The 27,882-nt window shown below is 38.7% G+C and overlaps 1 protein-coding gene across 9 annotated transcripts in view; it reads right to left on the bottom strand.

Annotated features, from left to right (window-relative positions):
• Positions 1 to 27,882, bottom strand: part of Nfat5 (nuclear factor of activated T cells 5) — an 85,142-nt gene that overhangs the window by 8,873 nt on the left and 48,387 nt on the right. For 6 of the 9 annotated variants that reach the window (XM_057754122.1, XM_057754127.1, XM_057754125.1 and 3 more), the window contains 9 exons: positions 24,550 to 24,742; positions 20,648 to 20,838; positions 17,391 to 17,563; positions 15,389 to 15,523; positions 15,225 to 15,277; positions 12,077 to 12,209; positions 9,487 to 9,570; positions 3,448 to 3,596; positions 188 to 2,720 (listed from right to left, as the gene is read on the bottom strand). In XM_057754122.1, the coding sequence (XP_057610105.1) occupies positions 188 to 2,720; positions 3,448 to 3,596; positions 9,487 to 9,570; positions 12,077 to 12,209; positions 15,225 to 15,277; positions 15,389 to 15,523; positions 17,391 to 17,563; positions 20,648 to 20,838; positions 24,550 to 24,742 (3,644 nt within the window). The remainder of the gene's footprint in view (positions 1 to 187; positions 2,721 to 3,447; positions 3,597 to 9,486; positions 9,571 to 12,076; positions 12,210 to 15,224; positions 15,278 to 15,388; positions 15,524 to 17,390; positions 17,564 to 20,647; positions 20,839 to 24,549; positions 24,743 to 27,882) is intronic. The other 3 variants (XM_057754123.1, XM_057754126.1, XM_057754131.1) reach the window with 1 other exon arrangement.

The following is a 27,882-nucleotide window of genomic DNA, read 5'->3' as shown; positions in this document are numbered from 1 at the left end:
CATGACCAATCTAAAATTGACCACTTTTGAAAATATGGCCATTCAGGCCCACGAAGGCCAAATAACTTGTTCAAGGCCTCAGTCTTCAGTTGGTGGAATTATTACTCTGCTCTTAAAACATTGTGCTTTGTGCTTCTTTATAATAATCTGAACATCTCAACTGAGTACATAGAAATTTGTTTCTTACTATTTTGAATGCCAAATAAGAACATTCCTGAAGTCTGCTGAGATGAGCCAGGAGAATTTTGTAGTTGGTTCATTGTGCCTCCTGTAGTGTTGTGAAATAAAGTAGCCTGGGACTGGGCTGAAGAAGTGGCTCCTTGAATTCCAGGCATGTTGTTCTGAGGAGAATAAAGAGGAGACTGTTGCATGTCTTGCTGGTTTATACTGGTTTGCAGTGCAGACATGGATGCTGGAGAGAGGAAGAGTGTTACTTGCTGCTCTTGAGAACTAGGTGACCCTTGTACCAACTGGATCTGAGGAGAACTATGGAACAAGGAGGTCTGTGGTGACTCAGACTGCGCAGGACCTGGGTTCTGAAGTGAGGAAACCGTAGGCTGATTCTGAAATTGCATGGGCTGCTGCTCTTGGTTCATTGGGGCCATATTACTTTGTTGGTGAAAAATTGACTGGTTCTGCTGCTCCTGACTAGTCATTGGGTTTTGGCTTGGGCTAAATATCATGTTTGGTGGTGGCTGCTTCTGAGATGTCATTGTAGCCATGGCATTCTGATTACTGAATAAAATGTTCTGCTGCTGTTGTTGTTGCTGCTGTTGCTGCTGCTGTTGCTGTTGTTGCTGCTGTTGCTGCTGCTGCTGTTGCTGCTGTTCTTGGGATGGAGAGTTGCTCTGCATGCCAACTATTGAGTGCTGTGTTTGGAAAATTGCTCCTTGCTGGCTTTGAGGCATTGGATTAGATGGAAGGGAGCCAAGGGCCACCTGAGGCTGAAATAAACCTTGCTGAGTGGATTGTGCCTGTTCCTGGGAAAGAATAGGGGTTGGGATGTGTGAGATTGGAGGCTGCTGTTGAAAAGCAGCTTGCTGTTCAGGGTTTGATGTTGACTGAAGTGGAGAAATTGAGTTCTGTGCCGCAAAAAATGAAATCTGTTCTTCTTGGCCTACTGTGTTCGTTTGAAGATTATTCATAGAACTTTGGGAAAGAAATATGTTGGGTGACTGCTGATCTTGAGGAACTGAAGAGCCTTGTAATACAGCAATGGTATTCTGAGAGTGAAACATTGGGGGCTGCAACTGCTCAGAGGATGCCGTAGAAGTCTGACTGTGGACGATAGGATTTGGACTGTGAAAAATTGAACCTTGAGTTTCCTGGGAAAGGTTCTGAGCATCAGCAATAGGATTTTGAGGATGAAACAGTTGAGCCTGTGAATGAGAAGACTGCTGCAAAAAGTTCCCAGACTGAAGTGACATCATCTCATTCCCTTGTTGGAACAAGCTATTCCCTTGTTGCTGGGTACCACTATTCTGAACATTCATTATATTTTTTGTAGATGAGAAGAGATTTACTTGAGGCTGGCTGTCTCCACTGTGTTGCATTTGAACCATGGTCTGAAAGACACTGTTTTGAATTTGTTTTGCCTGTGTTCCAGTTTCTTCTCCATCTCCTGAACTTGGTGCCTGAAACATAGTGGAGCCAGGGGTTGTAACCTGTGGTGTGGTGGTTGTTGACGTTTCATTTCCAGAAACTGCAGGAGGAGAAGAGAACAACTCGCACTGCATTTGCATGTCCTCACTGGTAGGCAGTGCACTCATCATGTGAGAAGGCTGCTGGTAAACTGGAGACTGCTGAAGGCTTCCATTTGCTGAAGCAGCTGAAGGAAATAGTTCTGACTGAATCTGGGCAGCTGCTTGGCAAATGCTCTGCTGCATCTCCATCACCATTGCAGCTGATGATTCCATCACTTGCTGTTGCTGTTGTTGTTGCTGCTGCTGCTGTTGCTGATTAGACAGTGTGTTTTCAGTCTGTTGATGAACATTGTCAGCCCTCCCAGGTAGTAAGTTATCTGATCTAGTATGAACTGCAGGCTCTGTTGAGGTGAACATTCCAGGGCTTACACTACTTTGAATTTGACTGACTTGGAAAATGTCTGCATTAAGTTGTTCCTGAACATTCTCATTACCATCTGGAGCAGAAAACAGAACAGAAGATAACTGTTGTTGTGCCTCTAGAACCTGCTGAACCAAGTCAACACTTCCACTGCTGCCACCAGCGGTGCCACCTGCAAAACTTCCTGCTTGCAGATGCTGAATAGTACTCTGGAGCTGGCTCACACTACTTGGCGGTGGGAAAATATTTGATGAGATCTGCTGCTGTAATGTCTGTGCTTGTTCTTGAAGCGGGGACGGCTGCTGCTGTTGTGATGCCTCAGTCAACTGTGACAAATTAACCACTGTGCCATCTGACTGCAATGTGTCTCTCGACTGAGCTTCTCTTGTCTGAAACTGTGTAGCCTGCTGCAGTAATGCATCACTGCTGGGCAGCTGACTAGAAGCAGAAACTGCTGGAAAAGTCCCAGGCTGCGAGATGTCCTGTGTTTGGATAGTTGTCAGGGCCTCTGGGTTAAATGCCTTGGGCTGAAGCTGCTGCTGATTTTCATTTTCAGAAGGTAAGTGGGAAGATGATTGTGATGAAAAAGATGAATTTCCTGTTATGTTAGAAATAGTTTCTAAAGTTTGCTGAGTCGATCCAACTGTCTTTGTAGTCTAAAATATAAAAAGTCACAAATAATATGTACATATACAATAACCACATTACTACTCCAAAATTGTTTCTAAGAATGCACAGAGCTAATTTTCTACTCTACACTACAAATCAGAAATTGGTGTAAGACTGATTCTCTATGATAAAATTAATTTCTGACGATCAGTACTGTAATCATGTATTGGTATGTTTAGCCAAATTAAGAATAGTAAGAGAACATTAATCCTATTAATCCTATGATTTGTGTGTAACCAAATTTAAAACACTTCCACACTGGGGATCATGGGTAACACTGCTGCGATGGGGAAAAGTGAGTTAAAGGGGGAAGTGAAAAGACAGGAGAGAAGAAGCCATAATCAAATGTCCCTACCTCTGAAAATGCTAAAAATTAGTGCTTTAATTAAATCAACCAATTTTGGGGGCAGGGTCTTTCTGTTCAATCAGGTTAAACTTGAACTCACATCCTTGGTTCCTTATCCCGAAAACCAACTTGTAATATCTTTATAAAAACCCCTCATCTCACAGGTATTAATTCCTCCTCTTGTCAAAATGTGTACTGGAAGTTACTTTGCAAACAATTTTACTGACATATAAAGCATATGCTCTGAAAAGCAAAATTAAGTAGGTATATCTAATGAAAAATAAATGTCAAAGAAACAAGAAAGGTAAATATAGCAGTTTTTCATATATGAGATAAAGATATGGGGCACTACTAGTAACATAACTCACCTGAAAAATAGGGGAAGATCTTTTCTCTGCTGTTACTTCCATTGGAGTGACATCTTCAGTCTTAATCATACTGCTTGATATGAGTGGAGTGATCAGGGCATTAGGAAGAATGTTCACCTTATCTAAGTTACATCCAGATGTTTTCATTGCTACACACATAAAAAAAATTGCAAATCATAAAAATAACCAAAAAAACCCATCTGTTTACTATAAGCCATTGTTTAAACCTATTTTTTTTTTTGTTTGAAGTAGTCTCTATACAGTCTAGACTGACCACAAACTTATCTTACTGCCTCAGCTGCCAACAGCTCAAAGTATGGGTGTACCACTATACCTGGTGGCATAAATGCCTATTTTTTTGATGTTATAATGGGTGTAATATATGATATATTTACCCTTACCCCATTTTTGAGAGGCTCTCATGTAGTTCAGGCTGGCTTCAAGCTAGATATGTACCCTAAGAATTACCTCAAACTTTTGATCCTCCTGCCTTGACTTGGCACCACATGTGTGGGTCATTATGCCTAATACAGGTAAAGACAGTTATTGAGCCCAGGGCTTAATGCATCCTAGGCCAACACTCTGCCCACTCTGCTACTTATCCCCACCCCTACCTGGCTTGAAGATTCTTGGTATGGGCTGAGAAGGCGGGCTTATTTATACAGTATCACGCCAGGTAATCAAACCGAGGAACACCTGAAACCTAGAGAGCCCCCCACCACTAAAGAAATACCCCTGATTGTAGGCTAAATAATAAACTAAACTGGTTCAAATATCAAGCTGTATCCCACAAGGCACATGCTAGGTGTCACTAAACAAGGATCGTGCTTAGCTTATTTTAGCACAGACTGGTAATCTCCAAGCATTCCAACCTTTTAAAGGCTAAGATTATTGAAGTATCTCACAGTAAAAAATTTAAGAAAACATGAAGTAATTCATAAATTTTTATTCTCTGTTCAATGTTTTAGAAATTTGAACAATTCGAGGTAGTGCATTAAATACATTTCTCACTATTTTTACCTCTATCAACCTCCACTTCCAATAGCTACTGATTTACAGCTAGGAGTGGCAACTATTACTTTTCTACTCTAGTCCCACTGACTAGTCCCCATGACTTCAATTCTTTTTCTTCTTTTTAACCTTACTTGAATTTGCCACTGGTACTTTATGAAGCCTACTGTTATTGTTTATCACAGTCTGAATTGATCACACAGCTAAAGTCTGATCCAGTAGTTTGAGACTCTGGAAAAGAAATAGGTCTTTTTTTTTTTTGTCTTGTCTATTGTTTTTCAAGACAGGGTTTCTCTGTGTAACCCTAGCTGTCCCAGCAAACTCTCTCTGTAATTCAGGTTGGCCTCAAGTCACAGAGATCTCCCTGCCTCTGCCTCCTGAGTGCATTAAAGAGATTAAAAGTGTGAGCTACCACGAGTCCAGCAGAAATACAGATTATTAAGACAGTTTTTACTAATATGCAGCTCATGCTGGTCTCAAACATTTCATTTTCCCTTCTCAGCCTCCAGGGTGCAAGCATAACATCACATGTCACTATGCCTAGCATCTCAGAAACTTTCAAATGTTATTATTTTAATTTTTATTCATTTATTTTTTAATTTCCTTATAATATTCTTGCTCTTTTAAAAATATTTATTTTTACACTATGTGTATGAGTGTTCTGCCTGTTTGCAAGTATGTGTATTAGGCACTGCTGAAGGTCAGAATCCCTGAAACAGGAGCTACATACAGACAGCTGTGAGCCACCATGTGGGTACTGGGAATGAAACCAGGGTCCTTTGCAAGAACAAATGCTCTTAACCACTGAGCCATCTCATCTCTCTAGCCCCTGCACCGTTTGAGACACTCTCATGTTTCCCAGGGTAGCTTAAACTCAAAGCTCAAGACCTGAACAAATACCACTGCCTTCGCTTTCCAAGCACTGGGACTGCAGGTGGATACCACCAACACCTGGTTTACGCAGTGTGGAAAGCCAACCCAGGGCCTCGTTCGCCCATCAGGCAAGCACTTTACCAACTGAGCCACATCCGCAGTCAGAAACTTTAAGAGAAATAGGAAAATGTGAAGACTTTCCTATTCTTTTTATTACTGATTACTTTCTTTCATTTTTGTTTATTTACTTTTGGGGAAAGGGCCTATGTGGTTCTGGAATTTACTATGTAGACCAGACTGACCTCAACCTCACAGAGATCCTCCTATCTCACTTTATTACTGATTTTTTGTTTGATTTCACTATAAGTGGAAGACATAATTTCCCCTAGTTTCAATGAAACATAACTAGCAACATCAACAACAAAAACAAAAATGAGTTCAGTTTTAAGTTCTATAATTTCCATTTGGTTCTTTTTTAAAAACTTCCACTTTCTTTACTAAAATCTTCTGTTTTTACTTTGACTTTCACTAGAAAATTCAAATTTACTTGTTGCATTAATCTCATGGTCGAACTTTTTGTTACATAGTTCCAACACTTTAATTAATATTCACATCAGTTATCTTTTCTCTTTCCAGTTGTGATTTTTCTTGGTTCATAATATGACAAATGTCTTTAAAAAATTATTTCAAGACTACCTTGGATTTTGCTAGGAAATGAAAGAGCAAGAGAGAGAGACACAGACAGTGAGAGAGACAGACAGAGAGACACAGAGAGAGACAGAGAGAGAGTGCGAGCCTGCTTAGAGAGTTTTCAATATGTAGCCACAGTATTATTTTGGGGGATCAAGATCTATATGTTATTACAAATCATGGCTTTTTTTAAGAATGATCCTTCAAGGATTATCGCTGCTACAGAAATTTAAGTGTCATTCATGCCATATAGTCTTTATCATGAAAATATTGCTGATTAAATTTCTACACAGCATTCTGACTCAGCACTAAAGCTTGAGGAATCATAAAATAAGCTATTTGCTACTTATTTTGCTTATGATGACAAATTTAAAGTCTAAACCTATAAGACAGTTTAGAACTTAATTTAGTTTACATCTTCAGAAAATTATTTTATCTTACTTTTTAAAATATATTTTATGTGCACTGGCGTTTTGCCATGGAATTGGGTCCCCTGATAAGTGGAATTATGAGCTGCCATTTAGAAGCTTTGAATTGAATCCCGGTCCTCTGGAAGATCAGTCAGTGCTCTTAACCACTGAGCCATTTCTCCAGTCCCCCACCACCACCATTTTATCCTACTTTTAATTAATAAGGTATTTATCAAAATAAGATCTGAATTATGAAAAAGAATGCCTGCTTCATATTCAGTTTATTTGGAGGGGGGAACTAGTAAAATTTTGCTCAAATGACTAAATATTTTATCACTAAAATACAATAAAAACCATTGCTTTTTAAAATTCAATACATGATCTTTTACGTGAAATTTCATGCAGGACTGGGTTGTGATCTATCTACGGGATCCGATTTTCTAGGAACACAGGTTTAAGAGTGGACTATAGTCAGGCACCATGGCTCACGCCTATAATCCCAACATGCTGGAGGCTGAGTCAGGAGATTGCCAGGAGGTCCAGGCCAGCCTGGTTAACAGAGTGAAATCCTGTGGCAAAACAAACAGGACACAAACATACTTGATATTCTTTAGTAAATTAGAGTATTCATTTAATGAATGTGAATTGATTAATTAATTAATACTTCTTTTTCCCTTTGTTTTTTGGTTTTGTTTTTTTGAGATAAGAGCTACTCTGTGAGCCGGGCGGTGGTGGCGCACGCCTTTAATCACAACACTCTCGGGAGGCAGAGGCAGGCAGATCTCTGTGAGTTCGAGGCCAGCCTGGTCTAGTTCCAGCTAGTTCCAGGGCAGGAACCAAAAGCTACGGAGAAACCCTGTCTCGAAAATCAAAAAAAAAAAAAAAAAAAAAAGTTTCTCTGTGTAGTCCTGGCTGTCCAGGAACTCACTGTCGACCAGGCTGGCCTCAGACTCTGGGTGGTAGGCTGGCATTAAGGGCATATGCTACCACTGCCTGACAAAGATCTATAGAATGAAGCTGAAACAAATTTTCAATCAAGCTGAATGACCTTATACAAGTCACTTAATTTCTGAGTTCTGGCTTCATTTTCTTATGAAGAGCTTGGCATCAACTTCAAGTAAATGTTCAATGAACACTAGTTACACAGTCAGGCTTGTGGCTGTCTTTAGTTGAGTCTGATAAAATTCCCAGTGTATTCCCAACCTCATAGTTTTTTACTAATCTACTCTGGAAAAGGTTCATGGTCACAATTACAATAGCAAGTAAGGAACTATTCTACATATGAATTCTCAGTTTTACTACTGAGAAGTTTCATTGTAACCAAGTTCATTATACCCCTTTATATAATTTAATCCACATGAATTTAAGGGCAGGAAAATGGGGGGGGGGGATTTACAAAATGGTGTCATTATGTAATCTGTACCTTGGTAGGTAAAGGTAAAGCATCATCACAACATACTGTAAACTGTGGAGCAGGAATCTGCCTACTACACTGTAACAGACTTAAATCACTTTATATTTATGGTTTCCTTTGTACTAGGGCTTTCTGAGACAGTGTTACTATGCAGGCTAGATAGGCCCAGTACTGGCACTGTAGGCATCACACCCATTTTTGTTGTTGTTTTAAAAAGGTAGAACAGCCAGGTGGCGCACGCCTTTAATCCCAGCACTCGGGAGGCAGAGGTAGGAGGATCTCTGTGAGTTCGAGGCCAACCTAAGTTTGCAGCCAGCCTGGTTTACAAAGCCAGTTCCAGGACAGCCAGGACTGTCATAGTTTCGAAAAACAAACATCCTAATTGGTAAGGAAATTATAAACATGTCAGAAAGAAGAATGGTTAGATCCCAGGGCAACTTTTCATATATCTACAGTTCATGTCAGTCTTTTTGGTCTTAGTAACAAGTACAATCCTTTCATTAAAAAAGCTCCATAATTTCTACCTTACAATTTTGGGGTGAGGGGGCGTTGAGAAAGGGTTTCTTTGTGTATTCCTGGCTGTCCTGAAACTTGCTCTGTAGACCAGGTTTGCCTTGAACTCAGAGATCCACCTGACTCTGCCTCACGGGTGCTGAGGATCAAACTTGTGCGCCACTACCAGCAGACTTCTGTTTTATTTTTTTGTGTGTGTTTATTACTTTTAAGGGGTTTGGACTTTGTCTTTTTTTTTTATGTATTAATTAATCTATGTGTATGTGTGGGTACCCAAGTGTACATACTATGGGAAGGTTAGAGGACAGAATGTCAGAGTTGGTTATTTTCTTCCACCATGTGTGTTTGGGGATTTAACCCAGGTCTATCAGACTACTGGCAAATGTTTTTATCCACTGAGTCATCTTGAAGGCCCTTAAAGTTTTTGTTTTGTTTTCATTATTTTTTTTATTTTATGTACATTTGCCTACATGTATGTAAAGGAGTCCACTACCCTGGAACAGGGGTTTAAACAGCGTGAGCTGCCACGGGGGGGGGGGGGGGGGGGGTGTGGTCCTAGGAATCAAACCTGGGTCCTCTGGGAGAGCAGCCAATGCAGTGCTCTTAATTGCTGAGCCATGTCTTCAGTCCCCCTTTGTCTACTCAGGAGGTAGACACAGGCAGATCTGAGAGTTCAAGGCCACCCTGGTCTACAAGAGCTAGTTCCAGGACAGGCTCCAAAGCTACAGAAAAACCCTATCTTGAAAAAAACAAAAAGAATTTTAAAACAAAATTCCTCTATTCTAACATATTTGTTGTTATTTTGATAGAAGGCCTTGCTGTGTAGCCTATAGTCTTGAACTTGAACTCATGACTCCCCTGCCTCCCAAGTGTTAGGATTCCAAGTACACACCATCATATTTGGTCTATTATGGTTTTGTTTTTAAAGTATATCAATATGCTAAATAAAGGAAAATAGCAAATTGAAAAACAAGTCTCTGCATCAGTAAAGTAAGACAAATATTTATTTTATAATTTGGAAAACACCTTGCTAAGTATCAGAACACATCAGAGCGGACAATGCACTAAGGTTTACTAGTGAACACTTAGGATGGCCAAATTAGTATCTAAGAAATATCAACTTGGTACCTTTCATGGCTTCTTCAAAAGAGCAAGGCCTTGCTGGACTAGACGTCTCCTTTTTCACACTGACATTCAAAGCTCCAGCTGCTGCTGTGAAAATAAAAGTCACATATTTATTTCAATTTATTGATCCTGGCAAAGCACATATTCTTACTCTTTAACTGGAATATCTTCTCAGCACATCACTGACTTATTTACTCTAAGTCCTAGGTTGAGTTAATTTTTATAACCAGCAGACTACCCTCTAAAATGCATTCATCTCCAAGTAGATAGGACATATGATCACTGACCAAATCAGAAAACTTTAAGAATCCTTTAAACACTATACATATTAGTAACATGAGATGAATGGAAGAGAGACATTTAAAACTTAACAGCTATATTAGAGCACTAACAAGAAAAAAAATATTTAGCTTTATGAATTTATTTAAAAGTACCAACCCAAAAACATTTGTTAATATTTAAAGTAAGTTAAGATATGCATGATGAACATACTAGCTCTATGATTATTCTTTCACTAAAACTTTGGAAAAGAATCTTTACTAGCATTAACAGAACAGTAAGCCTACTATTAAATCTTCCAGAACAACTTTTGATTTTATGAGCTGAAAAACAAAGATCATTTCTAAATGATAATTTTGAACTCCAAATAAGTCAGTTTGGCTTCAGATGGTAATGATTTTTATTACTATTGCTGAGAAAAGGGTTCCTTTCCCAGTGGTTCTCAACCTGTGGGTCAAAACCCCAAAGGGGTCATTTACCAGACATCCTGCATACCAAAAATTTATGATAACAGTGGCAAAATTACAGTTATTAAAGTAGCAAAGAAATAATTTTATGGTTGGGGTGAGGGTCACCACAACATGAGGAACCAACCATTTTTTTCTATTAAGACAAGGTCAAAGCATTAGAAAGGCTGAGGAAACACTGTCCTAGTCAAATCAGGAGGTCATCTAGAGTTAGCTAGATTGGCTGGCTACCAAGCCACAGATCTTCTTGCCTCCACTTCTCCAGTACATGTGGGTGCTGGGAACTGAACCTGGGTTCTCTGCAAGAGCAATAACTGTTCAACAACACACAATCTTGAGGAATCTCAATTGAGAAAACGCTTCCATGACATCCACTTCCATAACATCTGGCTGTAAGGAATGTTATTAATTGCTGATTGATGGGGGAGGGCCCAGTCCATTGTGGGTGGCTCTATCCCTGGGCTGGCGGTCCTGGGTTCTAGCAGAAAGCAGAAACCCTAAGACAGTCACTAGTCCAGTTCTCTAGGCATGTACCACTGTAGTCAACTTTCTTGTGTGGGCCCTAGCCATGGATCTCAGGATCTTAATCTTGTGCAACAAGTACTTTACTGACTGAGCCATCTCTCTAACCTATATTTAAGTCCCTTTATTATATGTATGTGTAGATATATGTGCACATGTATGTCCATTTGTGTAAGAGGCCAAAGGTAAACCTCAGGTATGCCTAGGAACCAACCATTTTTTTCTATTAAGACAGGGTCTCTCATTGGCCTGGAGCTCACTGATTAGGCTTGGCTGGCAAGCAAGTCTCAAGGATTCTCCAATCTCACACTCACTAGTTCTGGTACTTACAAGCTCACACCATTACAACTGGTTTTAGAAAATGTGTTCAGGGAATCAAGTTCAGGTTTTCACACTTGCACGGCAAGCACTTTACATTACAGATTGAATTCCCAAGCCTAATAAAAATGTTTTTAAAGCAAGGCAGTAGTGGTGTAACCTTTAACCCCAGTTACTTTTGTACTCCAATTTTGTTTTCCTTCTTGCCCCCTGGTTCTCAGTTTCTATGTGTAACAGTTCTGGCTATCCTGGAACTCACAGAGATCTGACTGCTGGGATTAAAAGCACATGCCACCCTGATTTCTAAACCATGAAGTGCTTAAAATTATATTTAAAACATTGCCAGGGAGTGGTGGCAAATGGCCTTTAATCTCAGCATTCAGAAGGCAGGCAGCCATCCTGGTCCACATATAGAGTTCTGGAATAGCCAGAGCTGTTACAAAGAGAAATCCTGTCTCAAAAAACCAAACCAAACCAACCAACCAAACTACCAAAACATTTATCATAAGTCTAGTTTTATGTTATTACTTATCACTTCAAGTTTCTCCTTTTTAGAATGCACACTAGGGCCAGAGGAATAGTTTGGTGGTCAAGCATGTAATTAGCATATTAAGGCCCTGGAACCAAACCCAATGTGAGAGGAAGGAGGGGTAATAAACCAGTCAAACTAGAGCATTAGCAATTTCCAGTCGGGAGTTTCACCTATGCATTTAAAGGCACTCAATGAACAGTGGTCTTCACTAGGAAGTGAGCTGTGTGGACTCTGGAGTACTTGCCTTCAAGTACTGTCAGCTCTTCTATTATTGAGAACAGGAGGGAAGGATTCTAAGAACAACAGTAGTATCTTGTAGCTGTCTTTTGAGAAAATATCCATCTCCAAGTCAAATTAGTAGAAATTCATATTTACAGGGTTTTTTTTAATTTTTGGTTGTCTAGACTTCAAACTTTTTCAAAAGGATTAGAAATTAATTATTCATTTTAGTTCAGAGTTTTTCATTTTGACATACCTGGGTCTGGAGTGTATGTAAATGGCTGAACATCATGAGATCTTCCAGCATTGGTCACAACATATATTCCCACTGATACAGGCAAAGTTATATGTTGGTCATGATACGGGGGAACCTTCACAATAAGATGGTTCTAATTAAAAGTGTAAGAATCAGAAAAAAAGGCAATGTTAAAAGAGAAAAATAAATACATTATCTGCACAGCTTTTAAAAATTTGTTTATTTAAAAAAATGCACTAGATTTTTAGAGCCAGGTCTTGCTACAAAGCTCAAACCCGCCTTGATCTCTAGGTCTTCCTGCTCCATTCATGATGTAGGTGGGCCTTCTGTCTATGTGTTACTTTCATTGGTTAATAAAGAAAACTGCTTGGCCTGATAGGTCAGAACATAGGTAGGTGGGAAAGAGAGAACAGAATGCTGGGAGGAAGAAGGCAGTGAGGCAGATGCTATAGCTGCTCCTCTCTAAGATGGATGCAAGCTAGAATCTTCCCGGTAAGCCACCACTTCGTGGTGCTACACAGATTATTAGAAATGGGTTAATCAAGATGTGAGAATTAGTCAATAAGAGGCTAGAACTAATGGGCCAAGCAGTGCTTAAAAGAATACAGTTTCCGTGTAATTATTTTGGTTAAAGCTAACCGTGCGCCATAGCTCTCCTCTCCGAGATGGATGCAGGTTAAGATCCTTCCTGGTAAGCCACCACCTCATGGTGCTACACAGATTATTAGAAATGGGTTAATCAAGATGTGAGAATTAGCCAGTAAGAGGTTAGAACTAATGGGCCAAGCAGTGTTTAAAAGAATACAGTTTGTGTGTTATTATCTCCAGGGCTAAGCTAGCTGTGCGGGAGCAGGCAGGACAAAAAGCAGGCCGGCCCGATGCTCCTCTCTACACATTCAGGCTCCCAGCTTTATCTCAGACTTGTTCTCTCCAACTATAGTACTTTCATCTCTCTCAGATGGCAAGTTCCTTACCCATACCCAGGTCTTATACACAAACACCACCTCCTCAGAAGTCTTCCCTTCCCCATCCATTCTTTTGAAGTATTTATTCTTCCCCAAACCTAATTATATTTATTTTCCCAACATAACTTTTTCTCTTTCTTTCTTTCCTTTTAGTGTTGTTTTGATTTGGTTTTTTTGTTTTGTTTTTCAAGATAGGGTTTCCCTGTAGCTTTGGAGCCTGTCCTGGAACTCACTCTGTAGACCAGCTGGCCTTGAACTCAAAGCCTCTGCCTAAAGGCATGCATCACCATTGCCCAGCATAACAGCACTTTTTAATCACTTCAAAGTACTGTTTTTTGTCTCTCTCTAACAAAAGAAAGTAGAAGCTCCACAAAGATCTGTGGTGCTCTGCCTCACAATCTGTCAGGATGCACAAACACAAAACGCACTCAGATGTCATCTAAAACACATTGCCTGGCTGGCCTGTGAGTCTTACTACTCCCCCCTCAACCTGGGTTTATAGGTGTGTGCACCACCACGCCCAGTTTCAAGGTTCTGTCATTTCAACACCTTTTCCTTTCAAATATTTCAGTTTTATTTTCCATTTAATGCAAGCTCTAGGTCAGTTCTCTAGGATACCAGATCTTACTCTACTCTAAGAAAATGTTTCCCAGAAAGGCACTCAACTCCTCTCTCTCTGAAAAAAATAATAAATTAAAAAAATTAAAAATGAGGGGCTGGAGAGATGGCTCAGTGATTAAGAGCATTGCCTGCTCTTCCAAAGGTTCTGAGTTCAATTCCCGGCAACCACATGGTGGCTCACAACCATCTGTAATGAGGTCTGGTGCCCTCTTCTGGCCTGCAGACATGAATGTTGTATACATAATAAATAAGTAAATATTTAAAAAAAATTAAAAATGAAAAAAACCACAGAAACAATGACTTATCATGCTATGATTTAGTTTATAAGTTCATTGGCAGAAAGTCCAAGACTGGGCTGGGGAGATGGCTCACCAGGTAAAAATGCTTGCTGAAAAAGCCTAACGACCTAGTTTGATCCTGAAACCCAAAGAAAGGTAGAAGGAGAGAACTGACACCACAGAGTTGTTCTCTGACTGCCACATGTACACACACTCTAACACACCCTATACGATAGTAAAACAACAACAAAATCACAGCCCTCTAAAGACCTCTAGCATTCCAAATCTACCACACAAATCCGATTTGATACCTAGGATCATATGGTGGAAAGACAGAGCCAAGTCCATAAATCTGTCCTGACTTATTATGCACATACTACATGCCATGTGTGCCCACACATATACATCATACATATTTTTTAATGTAAATTTAATTATTAGGCCGAGGATGGACATGGCTCAATTGTTAGTGCTTGTCTAGCATGCATGAAGCCCTGGGTTCAATCCCTGGTACTGAAGCCAGGTATAATGATACATGTTTACAATCCCAGCACCTGGGAAGCAGAGGCAGAAGTTCAAGGTCATCCTTGGCTATATAGCGAATTCACAACCAGCCTAGACTACATGAGCATTTCACGAAAAGAAAAAAACGGGGTGGGGTGGGTAACATCCCATTTGTCAGAAGGGAAGGAAGAATAAAAAATGGATGGAAGAGAGGAGGAAAATTGAAACAAGTGGGAGAAAAGACATAAAGGGGAAGAGAATGAGAGTAAAGGAGAGGGTGAGGGGAAAGGAGAGAGCACTAAAATAAAGGGGGATTATAGTAATCTAACCAATATGTCAAAATTCAAAGTGTGTACATAGTGAGACCCTGTCTAAATAGGTAACAATAACAAACTGATACATGTTCACAGCACAAGAAAGTATTCTATTGAGTCATAGGCTTCAATTACCTAGTAAAACTAGATACATAGAATTAAATTAGAACAAGGGGTGCAGTGCCCTCAGAAAGAGCAGACTTTAGATCACAGTTCCCTTTTCCTTCAGGACAATGAAATGAACTGACAAGTCTCTCATGGTATCTATTACAAGCTTGGTATTCCAAGGACCCCCACTTGTTCCTGCCAATAGTGCTCTAGAGGATGTTTCTGCTGCTCATGGCAAAGTGGGAGTCACCTGATTATGTGACAGAATAAATAAAATACATAATTGATGAAACTGCCCAAACAAAAGTGAAACTGCTCAGAACAAACAACAAAATTACTTTAAACGTTTGAATTGTACCTGATGGAACAATTCCATGTCTATCTCAGCTTCTGATTTCCAAGAATGTTCATCTGATGGAAACAAAAACAATGATTTAAAAGATTTTGAACTTTTCCACTCTGCAGCTTTAACTGTAATTCTTATAACAAGGGAAACATGGAGCACTTATATGCCCAACTTACCAGAAACATTTTCCTGGAAAATAACTTTAGTTCCTTTCAGAAAGTTCTTCCCAATTAAAAACACTTCTTCCTCTCCTTTCACTGAACAGCTATGCAAACTTTTCTTTAAGATCTCAGGAACTCCTGCTGGCTGAGCTGTGGATATACACAGATAAACATTCCATAAAAAGAGCCACCAACACTCAGTCTTATCTACAACTTACATCATGAATCCAGTTTTATGAGTTGTTTCTGTTAATCACAAATTTGGGGGGGAGTTATTACATTTTATTTACATCAGACTGTGTATACACCTGTGTATGCAAGCATGTATACATGCATGCCACAGTGGGTGGTCCAAGAACAACCTGTGAGAGTCAGTTTTTTACTTCTACTATGTGGGTCCAGATAGCAAACTCAAGTTGTCAGGTTCAATTCCTAGCACCCACATGGTTCACAAGCATTTGTAACTCCAGTTCCAGGGGATCCGATGTCATCTTCTGGCCTCTTTGGGTACCAGGAACAATGTGGTAAACAGGCAAAACCACCCATTCACACTAAATTTAAAAAAATCTATTTTTTAAAAGGATTTATTTATTATTTATAATAATGATAAATAGTCCTTTTCCATATATGTCTGCAAGCTAGAAAAGGGCACCAGATCTCCTTACAGATGGTTGTTAGCCAACATGTGCTTGCTGGGAATTGAACTCAAAACCTCTGGAAGATCAATCAGTGCTCTTAACCTCTCAGCCACCTTCAGCAGCCCCTAAAACTCTATTTTTAAAGAAATCAATGTGTTTGGGTTGGTGAGATGGCTCTGAAGACTTGGGTTCCAGAATCCACACGGCAGAAGCAAAGAACCCATTACTATAAGCAGTCTTTGACCTTGCATGTGCACCGTGGAGCACACACACCTAAACACATAATACACATAATGCTTGTTTCGCTTTAATGTTCTAAAAGGTCACGGCAAAGATGCTTAGAAATCCTAGGGCTAGGCCATTGCCTTCTGGCACCCTATTTAAATGACTTATTTGGGGGCACTGCTGGGAAACTAATCCAGGACACTTAAGTGACACGATCTCTGGCTCAAATTATGTAAATGTTTTTTAAATTACATTAAAATTTATTTATTGTGTATCACAACTTATGGGAGTCAGTCCTCTCTACCATGTGGGTTCCAGGGACCCAACTCATAACATCAGGCTTGCTAACAAGTGCTTTTACCTGCTGAGCCATCTTAGAAGCCCTCAAATTACTTAATTTTTTTTTAATTTAACATAATTTTATGTGTTTTGCCTGCATGTACGTCTGTGCACCACATGCATGCACTGCCCATGGAGGGGGAATGGGGCATCAGATCCCTGAGACTCTGCGCTACCCTGTAACTGCTAGGAATCAAATCTAAGTCCTCTAGAAGAACAACCATCCTCTCTTCAGCCCTTTACAATATCAGCATATGATGACAATAGGGTCCTATAAATGGTTATGTATCTTTCTAATGTATTTTAATATTTTTAAGTTCTGAGATGGATTTCTGGTAGCTCAGGTTGTCCTTAACCTCACTACTAAGGTGAGAGCTAAGAATGACTTAGAGTCTGAAACATATCTTGTCTTTCAGAACAGACTGGACTATACTCTGGCCATCTTCTTGCTTCTACCCTTAGTTAACTAGGATTACAGTCTGTGCCACCAATCCAGCTAACAACTTTTTTTTTTTTCCAAGACAGGGTTTCTCAGTAGCTTTGGAGCCTGTCCTGTCCTGGAACTCACTCTGTAGACCAGGCTGGCCTCAAATTCACAGAGTTCTGCCTGTCTCTGCCTCCTAAAATGCTGGGATTAAAGGCGTGCACCACCACCATCCATCCAGCACCACTGTGTTCTCTTGACTACAGCTTTAAAGTGTTTCAAGTTTGACATGTTCATGAGCTGAAGTATAAACATTAAATTTTGCAGATACCTGAAAAATTGAGCTTAAGAACTCTTCATATATCTAGCATCTCCATATTTTCTTACTTACTACACAAAATGGGGGAAGAAGGTGTCTGCAACGTCAGAGTGGAGCCATCTTTCCTTGTGATATTGACTCGAAAAACCAATCTGGCTCGAGTGCTCTTTTTCTTGGAACCAGCAATTCCTATTCTGGCTTCAACATCGGCATTCCTCAGCTTCAATATTCCTACGCAGTCCACCCTAAAAACAGAAAAAAATGGACCAAATGACACTGTTATTGTCTAAATAGTACAACGTTTTGTTGTTGTTTTTGAGATTTTTTTTTTTTTTAAGATGGTTGTAGATCAGGCTGGTCCGAAACTCACAGAGATCTACCTGCCTCTCACTCCTCAGTGCTGGGATTAAAGTCAGTGCCACCACTGCCCAGCAACAGTACAACATTTTAAAACAAGTTTATTTATTTAAAAAGCTGATTCTTTTAATTCTTTGAATATATAATAGTCAAAAGGCCCCCAAAGAATAAATTTTAAATACTAAAGCTCTTACTCTCATCAGTCTTCTATTTAAAATGGAAAAAACAGTAAACAAAATTATTCCTTAAATATGAACATAAGTAATGGCCTTCAAAAGACTTATGTATTTTTGTGGGTACTCGGGAGGTAGAGGAAGGCAGACCTCTGAGTTTGAGACCAGTCTTGTCAACATAGCAAGTTCCAGGAAACTCAGGCTATACAGTGAGACTCTGTCTTAAAAAAAAAACCATATACGTGTGTATGCATATTATATACTGTCTTATTTATTTATTGTATGCATTTGTTTGTCAGTGTATCTGTGTACCATGTGTGTCCTTGGTATCCTCGGAGCTAGGAGGGCATCAGATCTCTTGGAACTGGAGTTAAATAAAGTCAGCTTCTAAGCAGCCATGTGGGTGCTGGGAACTGAAACCCTAATCCTCTAAACAAGCCATTAAGTGCTCTTTACTGATGAACTATCTCTCCAGCCCCTGTTCTGTTTTTTTTTAGAAAGGAAAATGGACTTTGTTTTTATAACTAACTCAGATATTAAAACAGAATGAGGGAGTGGAGAGATGGCTCAGCAATTAAGAACACTGGCTCTATCTAACTAGAACAGAGGACAATGTCTCAGTTCCTAACGCCTACATGAAGGCTCAAAACTGTCTGTTACTAAAGTCTCAGAGGATGTGATACCCTCTGTGGGGATCGGGCATGCAAGTGGTGCATAGACATACAGGCAAAATTTCATACACCTAAAGTAAAATGTTTTTAAAAACCAGAATGGGTTATGCTTTATTTAAAAAAAAAAAAATAATTGCCAGGCACACGCCTTTAATCCCAGCACTCGGGAAGACAGAGTCAGGTGGATCTTTGTGAGTTCAAGGACAACCTGGTTTACAGAATTAGTGTCAGGACAGGCTCCAAAGCTACACAGAGAAACCCTATCTCAGGGGAAAGAAATTAGTAACTAGCTTCTGCAGTGGAAGGTTATATAGGCATTAAAAACTGGTAGCATTTTTAAAAATTGCAAAATATTCCTAAATTAACTGAAAAGCAGATTACAAAATAATGGACATAGTATTATCTCAATTTTGTCAAAAACAAAACTGAACAAAAACCTGGAAAGATAAATATTGTCTATATAGAAAACTCCAGGACAGCCAGGACTATACAAAAACAAACACAAAACACAAACAAACAAACCCCCCCAAAAAAATCCACACAATAAAATTTAAGTTATTCATACAATCTTTAGAACATTCATTTGTTCATTCTTGTTGGGGGCAGGCATGCCAAGGTACGTGTGGAGGTCAGAAGACAACTTTTTGTGACTCAGTACCTCATTCTACCATATGGGCCCTAGGATGTCTTCTCTGAGCCACCTCTAGAAGGGTTATTTTAGGGCTTTAAAAAATACTTCTTCTCTGTTTTCTTTTGGAAACAGGGTCCCAATTTCACTATGTAGTCAAGTATGACCATGAACTTCTGGCTCTCTTGACTCTACCTCTGAGTGCTTTTGTTACAGACATGTGGCATCACACCTAGGTCACATTGTGCTGGGGATCCAACGAAGGGCCAATCAAGATACATTCCCCAGGCCCCTGGTTATGTAACTTTTATTCTCAGTATTAATATTAAAAATTTCAATAGATAAGTCTTGATCTCATCTTCTAAAAAGCCAGCGTTCTCCTGAGCCTTCATTTCCCTGCTTTGGGAATTTTTAGGAAAGAAAAAAAGGGTGTAATTTAGTCTGTCACCATTCCAGAGGAACCCTTTTTGTCTTTTTGGTTGTGAGCCTAGCCTTTAATGGCTAAACCACTGCTATAGCCCTGTAGGAACCTCTTTAAAAAAAGAGTTTGTTCTATTTAAAACATTTTAGTAAGATCCTCAAAATCAGCTAAACATGGTGACCCATACCTTTAATACCCAGCACTCAGGAAGCAGAGGCAGATGGATCTCTGAGTTAGAGGCCAGCCTGGTCTACAGAGCTAGTTCCAGTACAGCCAGGGGTATACAGAGAAACCCTGTCTTGAAAAACCAAAGACAGAAACAGAGAGAGCAAGCCTCAAAATCTTCTATTCTCTAGAATGATAAATATTTTCCCAAGTATCATAAAAGTATAATAAAAAATAAAAAGTATCGTAGGAGCTAGAGAGATGGATCAGAGGTTAAGAGCACTTGCTACTCTTGCAGAGAACTTGGGTTTGGTTTTTAGCAGTCATGCAGGTTGGCTCGCAACTGCCTGTCACTCTAATTCCAGGAGATTCAATATCCTCTGTAGGCACACACATAATTCGCATAAACTCACAAAGGAATACACACACATAAATAAAGTAGATCCATTTTTAAAATTTCCCATCAGCCAGGTGTGGCGGTGCACAACTTTAATCTAAGGACTTGGAAGGCAGAGACAGGACCAGCCTGGTCTATACAGTAAGTAGTTCCACAGTACAGCCAGGGCTATGTAGAGAGATCCTGTCTCCAAAAAGAATAAAACCAAAACTAAAACAAAACAAACAAACAGATAAAAAAAATAAAATAAAAATTTGCCAGGCATAGTGGCATGTAGTGGGAGCTGCGGGCAGTGGCACACACCTTTAACCTAGCACTCAGGTGGCAGATCTCTGTGAGTTCCAGGCCAGTCAAAATGATATACTGCAACCTTGCCCAACCTTGCCCCTAAAAAGAGGAAAAGGGAAAGGGGAGGGCGGAAAAAGGGGGGAGGAAAAAGAAAAGGGGGAGGGGGAAGGGGAGGAGGGCAAGGGAGAAGTAGAGAGAGAGAAAGAGAGAAATTTTATTAAGTTCTTACGCCAGTGTCATGTTGTTGCTAGGATCGAGGCCGACTTCTATAACAGTGGTCCCTTCAATGTCCACTTCTTTGCAGGGGGTGGTATTTCGTCCAGTTACCCTACAGGCTTGGTAAAATCCGTGTGGTTTTACTCGACCAGAATCATTGCCCACAAACACCTGCAACACTACCGGTTCATTATGACCTTCCAGCTGGAACCAGAAAATATGTGGGTAAGCACTAGGTAGCATTTTAAATAAGCGCATTATAAACTCAACATTCAAAATCAAATCCTGGCCAGGCAGTGGTGGCACATGCCTTTAATCCCAGCATTTGGGAGGCAGAGGCAGGCGGATCTCTGAGTTCCAAGCAGCCTGGTCTACAGAGTGAGTTCCAGGACAGCCACAACTACACAGAGAAACCCTGTCTCAAAAACTAAAATCAAATCCTATATTTAAAACTGAACTTCATCTAGTTTTAAACATAAAAGAAAATATGTAAACTTTTCTTTTCCTTCCTTTTTGTTTTTGGTGTGTTGAAGACTAAACCCAGATGCTCACAGACTAGTCAGTACTCTACCCACAATCCAGCTCAAACATTTTCTTATAAAGAAAAACTGCAGTCAGGCCTGGTGACACAGTACAGATAGGTGGATCTCTGTGAATTCCACGATAGTCAGAACTATAGAGAGACCTGTCTCAAAAAAATAAAGTATGCAGGGGGAGCTGGAGAGGTGGCTCAACCATCAAAGGCTAGGCTCACAACCAAAATAAAGAAAAATACTGTACTAGTTCTACAATAACTACATTTTAAATTACTTTAAATGTCTAAGCTAAACTATCACAAAATCTATTTATATAAGCAGATGGGAATAGATACGCAATTGCTCAGACAGTATACAAATTAGATTACTTGGGATATGCTACCACCACTGAATTATATTAACAGCAACGTCTTCATCATCAAATCAGAATATATATGATAAATTATTACTACGGAAGCAGTTTAAGAAGAAAAGCATTTGAAATGACAGAAAAATGAAATTCACTTCTAAAGACTGTTTCATGAAATCCTGGGCCAGAACATCTATGGTCAAATACATGATCACTATAAGTCTCTAGCAAAACTCTCATAAATAAATGTTAGTTCATATATAGAATATCATGTTTTATAGTAAAAGACACTGAAGCTGTTGATTAAAAAATGCAAGAAAAAAATTACAAAAATGCCACATCTCTCTATCCCATTATATTTACATCTCTTTGCAGTAGACGATCATCATCATAAAAATAATTAAAGAAATAAAGAAACATGTATCCATTCTGGCCTCCCTTTACAGATTGATTATGTAATATTTTAGCAGAGAACAGAAAACGTAAAAAAATTTGGGTTTTTGTTTGTTTGTTTTTTGAGTGTCTGTTGAGTGAGTGAGTGAGTAAATGAACTGCTCAGGGCAGTCATTCATTCATATCATAGTGAGGCAATTAATCTAATACTAATGCATTTAACTGTGTAAGTACTTAAACCAAGCAGAATTTAAAGACAGATAATCAGATTAAGAAGACTGACAAAACTATTAAACTATCCAGCTAGACACACACAAAGCAAAACTTGAATTTCTCTCTTGCCTATTATGTGTCCTGGACTTGAGGGACTGGGTGCAGATGAATCAGAGCAGTAACACTGATGTAAATAAATGATCACAGACAAGTTTCCCAATCCTGAGCTTCAATCATTTCATTCAAGTGTGAAATGAATGACAGTCCATATTTTCAATGATAACTTTCTTTTTTTTTTTTTGATTTTCGAGACAGGGTTTCTCCGTAGCTTTTTTGGTTCCTGTCCTAGAACTAGCTCTTCTAGACCAGGCTGGCCTCGAACTCACAGAGATCTGCCTGCCTCTGCCTCCCGAGTGCTGGGATTAAAGGCGTGCGCCACCACCACCCGGCTGATAACTTTATAATAAATACACCAAGTAGTAAAATTTTACTACAAGTCAAGTCAAAGTTCTTTTTTTTTTTTTTTTTTTTGGAGACAGGGTTTCTCTGTAGCTTTGGTGCCTGTCCCGGAACTAGCTCTTGTAGACCAGGCTGGCCTCGAACTCCCAGAGATCCGCCTGCTCTGCCTCCCGAGTGTTGGGATTAAAGGCATGCGCCACCACTACCTGGCCAAGTCAAAGTTCTTAAAAGGTAATTCTGATATCTTTGAAACTTTTATTTTCCAAGTTCTTATGTTTTGAGACTGGTACTCACGGCGGGCCTGGAACTCTCTATGGAGACCATGCTGACCTCCAATTCATGGAGCTCTTTTTTTTTTTTTTATGTGCATTGATGTCTTGTCTGTGTGTATGTCTGTGTGAAGACGTTGGGGCGTCTGAAACTGGAGTTACACACATCTGTGAGCTGCCATGTGGGTGCTGGGAATTGAACCCTGGTCCTCTAGAAAAACAGTCAGCGCTCTTAACCACTGAGCCATCTCTCCAGTCCCTGTCTCTGCCTCTTAAATGTTGGAAATTAAAAGCATGCGCTACTAGGGGCTGAAGAAATGACTCAGAGGTTAAGTGTTGTAGAATATTAGTTAAAGATGTATTACATTTGTTTATGCTGTGGAATATTTGTTTAATGATGCAAAGATGTATTGCATTTTTTATATTGCATTTGTTTAACACTGTGAAGCTGTATGCCTGTCTAAAACACCTGATTTGTTTAATAGCTGAATGGCCAATCACTATGCAGGAGAGGAATAGGCAGGGCTGCCAGGCAGAAAGAATGAATAAAATAGAAGAGAGGATGGAAGAAGAAGAGAATCCCCGAGGCCAACCACCCACTAACACAGTCAGTAACAGAGTAAGAAGAGAGAGGTATATAGAATTGAGAAAGGTAAAAGCCCAGAGGCAAAAGGTAAATGGAATAATTTAAGAAAAGCTGGCTAGAAACAAGCTAAGCTAAGGTCGGGCATTCAAAAGTAAGAATAAGTCTCCGAATACTTATTTGGGAGCTGGGTGCGAGCCCCCAGAGGGGAAAGAGTTAAAAAACTGTTCTGCTGCTCTTCCAGAGGTCCTGAGTTCAATTTCCAGTACCCACATGGTGGCTCACAGCCATCTAAAACAGGATCTGATGCCCTCTTCTGGCATGCATTTGTATATATGCACAGAACACTCATACACAAAAATAAATGAATGGATGGATGAATGAATGAATGAGTAAAGGAACGAACGAATGAATGCATATGCTACAAGTCTGGCTAAGTTCTTAGTAATTTCTGCTATGTTTCTTTGCATTCACTTTAAAATTTCTTCTTAAATATTTTCAGATGAATCTACTATCACTACCAAACAAACAAAGAAAATAAATGATGAACTGCAGATATTTTTTTCTTTTCAGAACAAATTCTCATCTTTCTAACTAAAATTTAACCAGGCATGTTGGCTCATACCTATAATTCAAGCACTCAGGAGACTGGGGCAAGGGGCTTGCCATGAATTCAAGGCTGGCTTGGACTATATTTATTGAGTTCCTGAGTTATAGTAAAACATTAAAAAACCAAAACCAACCAGCTAAACAAACAACAATTCAAATATTATTTAAATACTATTTGGCTTATGGCCCAATTAGACATTTGTTTTCTATTATACTGAGCTAACTAATAATTCTATCCTTCTATTCCAGGAAGCTTTTTCTGATGTTAAAATAATAAAACTGAAGGGAATTCATCACATACATATGTATTGTTTTTACATTTATTCATTTATTTGATGATTGTGTGTGGGAAGCACGTATGTGGGCATGTTTGTGCCGTGGCATGGGTGTGGGGAGGTCAGGACAACTAAGTAGAGTCAGTTCTCTTCGGGTTCTAGGAATAAACCTTTACCCACAAAGTATCTTATGGGTCAGTATTCAAACATTACAAAATAAAATGAGTACCTTCACCGTTGGAAAGCCTTGCTGTGTTCTATCTTTTACTGAGCCTCGGCTGCCCTCTGTCAGGTACCGAGCTCGGTGCTGGGTTTCAGGCTGTACAACTATCTTCAGCTCCTTCCCCTCACTTTTAACAGGATACTGTCCACACAACATAGGGCTCTTCTTTACTCCAGCTCCCTTTTGGTTGTCCAATGTTCTGAGAAACCAAAGCACAACATGGGAAGAAAATATCAGAAACCGTTTTCTGCAAAAGCTACTTAAAGGAAGAAACAGATGGGCGATAACATAGAAAATAACTGTTTAGATCATTGATAAAATAGAATACACTCTAAAGGAAGGAACATCCTATATAATCAAAGTATCTTTAAAATATTTTTGAGCCAAGTATAACTAAATGCCATGAAAAAGAAAGCTGGAAAGGGAAAAGAAAAAAAAACGTTGGGTGGTAGAAGGGAAACTGCAATAATTTGTTTTTACACTACAATTCAGTTAAAATGAAATGTGAAAATCACACATGAGTCTTATATAAAACTAAAGATTATGATTACTTTTTAAATCAGATTTGCAAAGCAAAAGAAAAAAGGAATGGTAACAACTACTAAACCAACATACAGAAGGCCTAAAAGATTGACAATGGAGGTATATGTCAATCATTAATCAGAAATATCCTTTTGAATCTCTTTCTCAGTAAATCAAAATGAGAAATTTATAATAAAAAAAATCAGTGATTCAATTTTTATTAGGAATGAGGTTTAATAAGTGTGATTTTTCAGATTATTTTTATCTGTGACTGGTTAAATGGTAAAAGCTCAATAAAAAATCTTATCTGAGCTCTATCTATAGCAAACCTAATTTTACTTTTTTTTTTTTTTTTAAATTGTGGAAGCTTTGTTTTGTAGGTTTTTGAGACAAGATCTCATATATTCCAGGTTGTCTTCAAGCTGCTCAATAGTTGAAGATCTGCTGCCCCACCTACCTCAGGCACATGCCTGGTTCTAAGACTGTTTTAAGCATTTTTTTGTTTATAATACCCAAATTTGTGATTAGGGCTTCTAATGAAGTAGCTAATGCAATGCAAATACCTCATAGAAATAAGCAGAATAAAATCACACACACACACAACACCCCCCCACCCCCTCCAAGAAACATGAAGTAGATTTAAAATCATCCATGTATATTCTTGAAAAATCAGGGCCTGTCGTTCTTTTCACTCACAATAAAGTAACTGGGTCCCTAGAAGAATAATATGATTTTAAAAACAAAGAACAGCTTTAAACCTGGCCCCATACTTTACCAATCCAGGTAAACCAAGCTATTGTTCAACCGTAAGAACAAAGGAAAAGGCAGTCATTCAATAAACAAACTACCTATGAAAGGGGAGAAGTGTGGGGGAAAGGATAGCACTGATAAAGAATTCAGTAGCAAGGGAAAGTTCACATAGGATGCTTGCTGATGAAGGCAAACAAGAAGACAAAAGGGACAAGGAAAGTAAAGAGAAAAAGGAGCTTCTATAATAAAGAGATGGGCAAGACCAGACCTTAACTGGACAAGAAATGCCATTCATAAAAGTCTGACACAACTAAGTCAAAGATTACCTGTATGTGTAAGTCATTTTAAAGGCCCTAGAGGAATGAATCTATGAATAAAAGTATCAGGCTGAAGCCAGAACAATGGGGGCAAAAAATTTGTTTGTTTGTTTTAGAGTTCTGAGCGAATTCAAATGTTTGAAGAGTGTACAATGTCTTAAACACAAGATTCTATAATAATCTGTTTGTATTCATCTTATTACCAAAGGGGAGAAAAGGTATTGTGAAACTATGAAAAAATGTCCCACATATTTTATGTATATATATATATATATACACACACACACACACAAGAACTAAAAGAAATTATAGCAGCATAATAGCAGTTTACATGAGTGACTGAATTACTTTCTTGTATTTTCAAATATTTATAGTTCATATGTATTAGTCATAATAAAAAATGGTAAATTTTAGACTGAAATACTAAGAAAATTTGAATGATGACAACTAATTTTGTCAGCTATGTTTTTTTATATTTATACCACTCAAGCTAGTATTCTGAAAGTAAATAACAATGATTCCTGTAAAATAAGTATCTATATTTGTTGAATGAATTAATATGTATGTGCTAAAAAAATAAATATTTAAATACACACAAAAAAATCAAAGAATAATAAAAAAATTTCTAAAATACTGAAAATGCTTCTGCTTTCCTTCCTTCCTTTCTTCCTTTTTTGAGAGAGAGCTCTTACTACACAGCCCAAACTGGTCTTGAACTCACTACAGGTCAGGCTGGTCTCCCTCTCAAAACTCCCTCTCAAACCTTTTGCTGGGTTTTCACAAATTTACCACTTACAATGCCTGGCCCTGAAATTATATTCTAAAATTCTCTTTATTCTCTAGGTTTAAATGAAAAAATGGAAAACATGTATATTTATATCTACAGACACATAAAACAATGAAAAGATCAACTAATTCTTAGAAGAGTAGCAATTCAATTTGTAAATTGTTAAGGTAAAACATTAGAAAAAGGAAGCAAGCAGCAATTCATTACATGGGGAATTAGTTGATTGGTTTTTGCAGGGCTAGACATCAAAGGCAGGTGACATCTAAATGACAAGTACCACAGACAACGTCATGTGTTATGTTCTGCGTAGAAGTCTTAGAATGACATTCAGGTCCTTCTGTGCTAGATATTCCTACAGGTTGCCTATGTTATAAAAATAATTTTCACTACAAAAAGGCCTTAAATGACTTTCAGATGCACATGATATATCTAGACTTCTAGAACTTTAGATGAAACTGTGCTGTTGATTCTCAGGACAGTAGTTGAAGAATTTAAGACTGATACAGTCAGCAATATTTACAAACAAGCAACTTTTGAAAACAGATATTTCCTTAATAAGCTCTAATTTTTTAGTTGTAAAAGTAATTGTCTTTCTGTCCATCAGTTATCAAGACTTCCGGCATCATGAAGATAAATAAACTTCTATATGCAGCACACTTGAAAGTTCATTTAATAAATATTTAGCATTATATAAACTGCAAATTGTTGTCACCTCATATTGAAGACTGTATTACTTATCTCTCAAAGCATTTCAAAGTTTCATGTTTCTAACATCTTTCTCATCATTGGAAAAATAGACAATTAGCTCCAATTACAGATTAAGAATGGTTATCCATGTATTTTACATTTGGTTTCGTCCTTTCCTCAATATATTTCTTATAAATTCAAATTTTAAACTTCTTCATCATTTCCACATACTATTGTCAAATAATTTTCCATTACCTAAGAAGATGGGCATTTCTT

Source organism: Chionomys nivalis, chromosome 21 (genome assembly GCF_950005125.1).
Source record: "Chionomys nivalis chromosome 21, mChiNiv1.1, whole genome shotgun sequence".
Lineage (NCBI taxonomy): Eukaryota > Metazoa > Chordata > Mammalia > Rodentia > Cricetidae > Chionomys > Chionomys nivalis.
Note: the sequence above shows the minus strand (reverse complement) of the source record. Positions and strands in the feature narration are given on the sequence as shown.